Source organism: Lepidochelys kempii, chromosome 7 (genome assembly GCF_965140285.1).
Source record: "Lepidochelys kempii isolate rLepKem1 chromosome 7, rLepKem1.hap1, whole genome shotgun sequence".
NCBI lineage: Eukaryota > Metazoa > Chordata > Testudines > Cheloniidae > Lepidochelys > Lepidochelys kempii.
The window spans coordinates 121,649,329-121,658,353 of record NC_136386.1 but is presented as its reverse complement, the minus strand read 5'-3'; the positions used below and the strand labels follow the sequence as shown (position 1 = coordinate 121,658,353).

General features: G+C 49.0%; 1 protein-coding gene across 3 annotated transcripts in view; it reads left to right on the top strand.

Moving 5' to 3' along the window:
• The first annotated feature begins 1,977 nt into the window (after nt 1-1,977).
• Nucleotides 1,978-9,025, top strand: part of CNNM2 (cyclin and CBS domain divalent metal cation transport mediator 2) — a 188,229-nt gene continuing 181,181 nt past the window's right edge. For 2 of the 3 annotated variants that reach the window (XR_012160090.2, XM_073354482.2), the window contains exon 1: nt 1,980-3,814. Coding sequence is in view for 2 of the 3 variants with exons in the window: in XM_073354482.2 (XP_073210583.1) it covers nt 2,230-3,814 (1,585 nt within the window). In the remaining variant the exon portion in view is untranslated. Of the gene's footprint in view, nt 3,815-9,025 lie in introns of all 3 variants that reach the window. The other variant, XM_073354484.2, reaches the window with a different exon arrangement.

The following is a 9,025-nucleotide window of genomic DNA, read 5'->3' as shown; positions in this document are numbered from 1 at the left end:
AGTATGCCTCCTGGACTCATTATGATGTTTCTCCTCCTCCTCAGACTTAAGGCTCGGCATAGCCTGACACTGGAGACCTTTTGCAGTTTCTTTTCTTGCCCTTGTGTTTGAGGCCAGCTGAGATGGTACCAATGGATCCTCATAGGATAGACTATCAGATGTTTTGAACGTGGGGCCAAAGATGTCCCTGTGCTGACAGCTTCATGCTGTGGTATTGCCCTCTTTGGAGCCATTAGATAGCCCAGTGTTGAGAAAGTAGCTGCTTGGTTTGTTCCACTGGAACAAAGGTCTTAGATGCTGAAATATTTCCAGCACATGCTCTGTGACCTCAGCCAGGTTCCTTCCCCTCTATTTCTGTTCCCTTATCATGCCAGACACATTGTTTTGTACCAAGTATCAGAGGCATAGCCATGTTAGTCTGTATCCACAAAAACAATGAGGAGTCCGGTGGCACCTTAAAGACTAACAGATTTAAGTCAGTTAGTCTTTAAGGTGCCACCGGACTCCTCCTTGTTCTTGTTTTGTAAAGTGTTATGGATGTTAACCATATTTTTAAATACTTGTTGTTGTCACTAGGGGGAGCTGCACAACTATCACAAGCATTCAGAGCCTCTGCGCTGGAGAACTGCTAAAACTACTCCTGGTCCTGTGAGGAACACACCCCAAAGCAATAACCCTTTAGAGCACGCATCCCGTCCTGTGGTAGACCCAAGCTCTGACTGCAGCATTGCTTATCGCAAAGGGTTTAGCGTAATATACACCGAGCCAATGAATGAAAATAGAGTTACTGGAGCCGGGGGAGGCTTCTGTCCCTTCCCCATACCTCAGCAGGAGCGATGTTCAGGCAAGCTACAGCGATTTCACTTTGCAATTGCAGGAGCTGCTGGTTGGTATCTGAATAGCTGACTCTTCTTGTCCGTTCCGGTTTCTAATTCTGCTTCTTTGGCTGACACACATTTACAGTAGATGGATGGATAGCTGCCTGCATTAAATAGCTTAGTAGAGAGACCCCTGCAGAATTACGCGGATTTATTAAACGGATGATTGCGCAGAGCAAAGTGTTAAAGGCTACCTCTGCACTTGGAAGTGGGGATGTGATTCCCAGGCAGCTGTGGCAGACATATTGGCGCTAGCTCTCTCATCCAGATAACATGCTAGAAATAGTAGCGTGGCTGGGATAGCAAAGGCAGAGCACCGGGGCCGGCCATCTGCCATGAATGCAGACCTGCCTCTATGCTGTGGGTACCTGCGCGGGGGCAGCTAGCGTGAGCATGCCCGCTGGAAATGGGACTTACATCCCAGCTCCACGTGCAGAGGCGGGGAGGTCAGTAAAGCCCGTGTGTATTATCTCAGGGTAAATAAAGAGTTGGTTAAGGAGATGGATTTATAGATGCATGCTCAAAAGGGAGAGATGCACGCACGAGCAGAAGCATCTACTACCTGCAGGCACGTGTGGATGCAGCGCTAAGTCGCACAGTCGTATGGATGCATTTTTAGGCGCACGTGTACGGAGATGCTCGTGTTCCATGGTCCGCTGCAAAGGTTCCGCAGGCCGAGGTCTGCAGGTCTGTGCGTGCGCCATAGTGTGCATGGAGCGGCGTGATGCACGGACGGATGCACGCTTGCACACGCGAATGCATGAAGCATTGATAGACAGATGCACTCAAGCTTCAGACCCGTCTAAAGAGCCGTTGCCGAAGGCGACTGGGGGCGGGTGGTTGCCGGGGCCCCGGGGCAACCAAGTCCCCGTCCAGCTCCCTGCCAGCACGCGCCAGCTCCGCTTGGGCACAGACTCGCAGAGGAGCGCGCGCCTACACGGGTCGCTCCCCTGGCAGTCCCCGCCCCCTGAGGCAGAGAGTCTCTTCCATTGGCTCGCAGAGTTCCGGTAGCCACGCCCCTCTCCCTTTCGCATACACACAGGAGTCACGCGCTCGCCGGTTGGAAACTCCGCACGGAGGGGGTGGGGCAGGCTTCGGCAGGGCCCTGCCCCTGTCGCCTCGGCATTGGCTGGGGGGCGGCTTCGGGGCCCCGCCCGCTGGTCCCGTGCCTGCCCTGATTGGCCGCGCGCGCTGCCGGCTCCGGCCCTGGGATAGGGGTTGAAGCGACTCCCCTCAGGGTCCGGCAGTCGGCGCCTGTCAGCTCTCGCAGGCAGCCTCTGCCGCCGCCGCTGCCGCGGGATGCTGCCGTCCCGCTATGTTTGGCCCCGGCGGTTCTGATCCCTGACTAAAGATGGCGCTGGGCTCGGCCGCGCTGCCCGCTCGGAACATGGCGGGGGGCGGGCGGGGGGCGCGGGTCCTGCTGCTGCTGCTCCTCAGCGGCTGCTTGGGCGAGCAGCCCCCGGCCGCCGCCGCCGCCGCCGGCGTCCCCTCCTCCTCCTCCTCCTCCTCGGCCGGGGGCGGCGGCGGGGCGCCGGGCGACGCGGAGGAGACGGTGATCATCGGGCTGCGGCTGGAGGACACGGACGACGTCTCCTTCATGGAGGGGGGCGCGCTGCGGGTGAGCGAGCGGACGCGGGTCAAGCTGCGGGTCTACGGGCAGAACATCAACAACGAGACCTGGTCCCGCATCGCCTTCACCGAGCACGAGCGGCGGCGGGGCGGGCGGCCGCCGGCCGAGCAGGAGGACGGGCCGCCGGAGAGCAGCTCCCCGCAGCGCTGCGGCATCCGCACCTCGGACATCATCATCCTGCCGCACATCGTGCTCAACCGCCGCACCTCGGGCATCATCGAGATCGAGATCAAGCCCCTGCGCAAGACCGAGAAGAGCAAGTCCTACTACCTGTGCACCTCCGTGTCGGGCCCGGCCGCGCTGGGGGCCGCCGGCCCCCCCGGGGGCGGGCTGGTCGGGGCCGACGGCCCCGCCGGCCCCCCGCCCTGGACCGAGACCACCTGGATCTACCACGACGGCGAGGACACGAAGATGATCGTGGGCGAGGAGAAGAAGTTCCTGCTGCCCTTCTGGCTGCAGGTGATCTTCATCTCCCTGCTCCTCTGCCTCTCGGGCATGTTCAGCGGCCTCAACCTGGGCCTCATGGCCCTGGACCCCATGGAGCTGCGCATCGTGCAGAACTGTGGCACCGACAAGGAGAAGAACTACGCCAAGCGCATCGAGCCCGTGCGCCGCCAGGGCAACTACCTGCTGTGCTCCCTGCTGCTGGGCAACGTGCTGGTCAACACCACCCTCACCATCCTACTGGATGACATCGCTGGCTCCGGGCTGGTGGCCGTGGTGGTCTCCACCATCGGCATCGTCATCTTCGGCGAGATCGTGCCACAGGCCATCTGCTCCCGTCATGGCTTGGCTGTGGGTGCCAACACCATCTTCCTCACCAAGTTCTTCATGATGATGACCTTTCCGGCCTCCTACCCTGTCAGCAAGCTGCTGGACTGTGTGCTGGGCCAGGAGATCGGCACGGTCTACAACCGTGAGAAGCTGCTTGAGATGCTGCGGGTCACCGACCCTTACAACGATCTGGTCAAGGAGGAGCTCAACATCATCCAAGGGGCGCTGGAGCTGCGCACCAAGACGGTGGAGGATGTGATGACCCCACTCCGAGACTGCTTCATGATCGCCGCCGAGGCTGTTCTGGACTTCAACACTATGTCTGAGATCATGGAGAGTGGCTACACCCGCATCCCTGTCTTTGAGGGCGACCGCTCCAACATTGTGGACCTGCTCTTCGTCAAGGACCTGGCCTTTGTGGACCCAGATGACTGCACCCCGCTCAAGACCATCACTCGCTTCTACAACCACCCGCTGCACTTTGTCTTCAATGACACCAAGCTTGATGCCATGCTGGAGGAGTTCAAGAAAGGTGGGGCCGTGGCCATGGAGAATGGGGGGGGAGGGGCCCTGAGGGCATCTGTGGCTACCCTCCCTAGCAAGCTGGGTTGAGAGTAGAGGAGTATGCTGCAGATGGGCATTTGTCTATCCCCCTTCCCCAAAGGCTGATGTGTGGGTCTGCATAGATGTGGGGCTCCTGGTAAACCTCTTTCTGCCCCCCCCTCCCCATTTATATGTGCACATATAGGAGCTCTGCTGATATAGATCTGCAACCCCCCCAATTGTTTGTGGTCCACACTCTCTTTCAGTTAGTCTGAGAGTAAGGAAATTGGGTTGCTGTTGTAGATCCCTAAAAGCTTCTGGGCGTTGCACACGTGCTGAGATAAACAAGGCTTTTAAACTTCATTCATAGATTCAGCTGGGCTATTTCTGTGGCATGCTTGTTTGTGTTAGTTCACCCAGCTGATCTGATTGACGTTTAGGGTCTGTAGCTCATAAATAGCTTCAGGGCTTTTGCACGTGTCTTACAATTATATTATACTTGCTTGTTAATGCCACACGCCAGGGTTACACCCCCCCCCCCACTCCCTTTCCCTCAGGTCTTTTGCCTGGTAGCCGCGGGTATGCACAATCCTTACTGATCTACACGTCCTGGTGTGTAACATAGCCCGTGTGTTGGTTGTCTAAATGTTGGATCAAAGCTACACTGCAGTTTTGTAATGTTTACCCCAGGAATTTCCAGTCTTGCCTTAGTTGTGGGGTGAGTTTTCCTGGCAGACACATCTGTCCTTCTGTTTTGGATTTCTTTTGTCGTAAACAATGGTACAGCAAGTTTCAACTCTGTTCCTCTGTAAAGTAATAGAGCGGCTGCTTACATTGTGGAGGGAAATTTTTCCAAAGGAAAAATGAAGTTCCAAATTAATTGCATGTTTGTGGAGACCCTTGCTAGGAAACGCAGAGCAGTGTGGATCTCCTGAAGTCTGTCATACCCTGGGAGCTGTGATCAAAGTACTACTGAAAAGTTCAGTCACTGGGAGATAACCTCACTGAAGGAGGAGCTCTTTGGAGCATTATGCCCAGGTAAATAGGGGAATATTAGAGTTAACCTTTTCTCATGGTAACTTCTGCACTTTAGATGAACTTTGTAAATTGCACCTGGGATTTTTCTAGACAATAAGCTCTGCCATTTAAATTTCTGTTCAGCATCTGATTTGTGTGCTAAGCTTTAAATGATCCCTATGTTTTGATTTCTAATTTAAACCGGTTACTGGGGTTTAAAGGCAGACTCCATAAGCTGCAAATTTTGGATTTCCTTTTCATTAAAAACAAATGAGCTATCTTAGTTGGTAAACATTAGTAAGTGTCTGGTTTGTTCACCTTGCCTACTTGAGCTAGTAATTTGAAGCTTTACAGACCATTTCCTACCCGCGGTTTTGTAGCTGATCAAGGGGGAAGAGCGACTCGCCTGTCTCCTGACTCTTTGACTTGTAGATTCTCTAGTGTAAAAGAGCTTTGGAAAATTGAATTATGTGCTGTCTAGCTTCAAAACTTAACTCTTGGCTAGTTAATATTGATTTCACATTTCTTAGCAATAGTGTTCTTTTCTATAAGGCCATTCAGTCCTCTTTAATTGTTTAACTCAAGGTCAGGGTCACATGGTCTTAAATTTGGTTGAGTAGCGGTGTGCGTATCAAGGAGTCAAAATGACTTTGAAAGCGCTGTTTCTCTCGCTGAAGGAATTGAAATCCCACCAGTTTGCTGCTAGCCTGTGGTTCCTTGTTTGGTTGTTGAGAGAAGCAGATTTGAGAATTTCAGCCCTTTCAGTGTGGGTGACCAAATATTCCCTGTTGTGATTCATGAGGATTATGATAAAAGAGGTTATCTTTTGCTTCCTTTGTGTATCTTAGAAGATGTACTCTGGAGATCTTTCCATTGTAGTCACTGAGGACTTTTGTATACATGGGGAAATTAACCAGCACAGGTTCTGACCCAGTGTGCTTAGAGCAACTGTCACTGGAATTGCCAAGGTCAGGGCAGGCTGCAAAAGGGAGAGCAGATAACTTCAGTGTTACTCCCAAGACTGGTGGGTAACTCCCCCAACCAGTCACAAACTGTGCTTCTGATTCCCCCACATTGGTTATCAAGAAGCAAAAAAGAAATCTCACAGCCCCCTGTATTGCATTCCAGTTCTCTGGCTCACAATCAGCACATAGGTCCAATATGATGAGAAGTTATTTAAAAAACTCTGCTCACATTTACAAAATGTTCTTTTGACCCCAAAGAGTCAGCCACCTTACCAGGTCAATATAGGTTTGGATCTTACCCAAAATACCACGCTGCCAGCCAATCCTTTAGTGTCTAAAACTATAGGTTTACTATAAAGAAAAAAAGCAAGAAGAGAGTTGTTAAATGGTAAAGCAATCACATACCTAAAAAGACTTCAAAGTCCATATATCAGGTTCTTAGCGGTATTGGTGAGTTTGCTGGCTTGAAAGTCCCTCTGGAACACATCCACAGCTTGGATGGGTCTTTCAGTTCTTTGTTCAGAGATTGTTTGTAGCAAAGTTCCTCCAGAGGTAAGAAGCAGGACTGAAGACAAAATGCAGATGAAGCAGCTGCCATTTACAGTCCTTTTGTCATGTATCTGGTACTTCCTTTGTTTCACAGGCAAACTCAGGGCATTGAAAAGGAGTACTTGTGGCACCTTAGAGACTAACCAATTTATTTGAGCATGAGCTTTCGTGAGCTACAGCTCACTTCATCGAAGCTCATGCTCAAATAAATTGGTTAGTCTCTAAGGTGCCACAAGTACTCCTTTTCTTTTTGCGAATACAGACTAACACGGCTGTTACTCTGAAATCAGGGCATTGAAAGGCCTTAGAGTTCTGTCCATAGGCATGCCCCTGCATGCTTTGCTGAGTCATAAGGTATAGTCCTTGGCTGCTTTCAATGGGTTCATTGTACAGCTGATGTCCCTTGATATGCCATGAAGCAAGCCTAGTGCTGATGTCAATCTGTCTTGGGGTGTCACCCAGAAACACAGCACAAGTTTGGAAATACAGATATACATTACATATCTGTAACTCCTAATACAAAGGTGACACAAAGATATAAACAAGATGATCATACTTTGCAAAACATAAAATTTTCAAGATACCTTACAGGGCATATCTGGTCAGATTCCTTGCAATTTTGCAAGAATGATAACAGAAAGTGTCCCCCAGATTCCATACAGAATGTCACAGGTATTCCGGAATAACTCCCCCATGTGAACACACTACTCTGAGAAGGGCAACAAAATAATTAAGGGTATAGAACAGCTTCCATATGAGAAGAGATTAAAAAAGACAAACTTTTGACCTTGGAAAAGAGATGGGGGGGGGATATGATAGAGGTCTATAAAATCATGAATGTTATAGAGAAAGTGAATAAGGAAGTATTCTTTACTCCTTCACATAACACAAGAACCAGTGATCACTCAACGAGATTAATAGGCAGCAGGTTTAAAACAGAAGGAAGTACTTCACACAACACACAGCCTGTGGAACTTGTTTCCAAGTGATGTTGTAGTATAACAGGGTTCAAAAAAGAATTAGATAAGTTCATGGAGGACAGATACATCAAAGGCTATTAGCGTTACCGTTTAACAACTCTCTTCTTAAAAAGAAAAGGAGTACTTGTGGCACCTTAGAGACTAACCAATTTATGCTCAAATAAATTGGTTAGTCTCTAAAGTGCCACAAGTACTCCTTTTCTTTTTGCGAATACAAAGTAACACGGCTGCTACTCTGAAACTATCTTCTTGTTCTTTTTCCTTTATTAGCCATTGATGTGTCAGGGATGCAACCCCATGCTCTGGGTATCCTCAGCCTCTGATTCCCAGAAGCTAGGAGTGGATGACAAGTGATGGATTACTCCATGATTGCTGGTTCTATTCATTCCCTCTGAAGCACCTGACATTGGTCACTGTTGGAAGATAGATACTGGGCTAGATGGACTATTGACCTGACCCAGTATGGCTATTCAGATCTTCTGAAATAAGTGACTTTTCTGGAATAGTGCCAACATGGGGAAGTTACTTTGGAATAGCTAAACTATTACAGAATAGGTATGCCTGTCAATTTTGTTGTGTAGACAAGCCATGGTGTTAGTGCCTTTTCCATTTAAAACTGAAATCAATCCCCCCCGCCCCCCCAAGAAATGTTTCCTTAAAATAATAGGTCTGTCCTAACCCAGACTCCTGTTCAAGCATAGATATGCTGGAGAAGAAGTGCTTCTTTTGTGCCCTTTGAAACTAGCGTAAACACCTGATAACTTGCCTGATAGGTTCTGACTTCTGCAAGAATTTCCCAAACCTTTTGGGGAACACTTCTCTAGGGGACACTTGCATATTTTCATGGGAATTTAGCTAGTTTTAAGGAAAATTATTTTACTATGCTGCACTTCATTCATTTCCAGCACCGTAGAAAGCTTAAGATATCTTAATCATCCCTTTCCTTCCCCTCCCCATATGCTGTGTACAATTTCTTGTCATGGGCAAGTAAATGTTACAGTTCTGTCATAGAGTGAGTACTTAAATTGGTAAAGAAATGACCTGTTTTCTCTGAAAACACGTTAGTCTGTCAGACAGGGATTGAAGCTCATTTTTAAGAGGGATTTTTTTTTCTTTTCTGTTTCTAAACTGAATAACATAAAATGGAAACTTACAAGAAAAAGCTGGAAAAACTCACCTGCACTGGGGCCTTGTGGGGTATATACCCCAGATTCATTTGGAAGAGGAATTGATGGTTTTATACATGATCTGACCTCGGGGCTGTGCTCCTGTATGGTGTGGTGCTGAGCAAATTATAAATCTATAATGTTTTGAGTGTAGTTAAAAATATGAAACAAATGGAACTGCACCACCACCCACTCTCATTTAACGCCTTAGAGTATGAATAAACGTCACTTACAAAATAGTAAGCAGAAGACGAGCTTCTCTTTGAGAGGATGGTTTCAAAAAAAGCTTCTGAAAATGGAACAGTTTGCTCTTGTCCACAAGTCATTGAATAACTGCTGTCAGATCCTTCTGTATGTGACTTGCACACACTGTTTTAGCGCATCATTCTCTCTCTGTTTGTTTTGAAAGAATACAATATAAATTGAGGCCTCTCTGGTAGACATAGGGGACATAACTTTTTGTCAGTGCACAGGAAGAAGGGCATGCATATATATGTGACACTTGTTACTACTGCTGAACTAT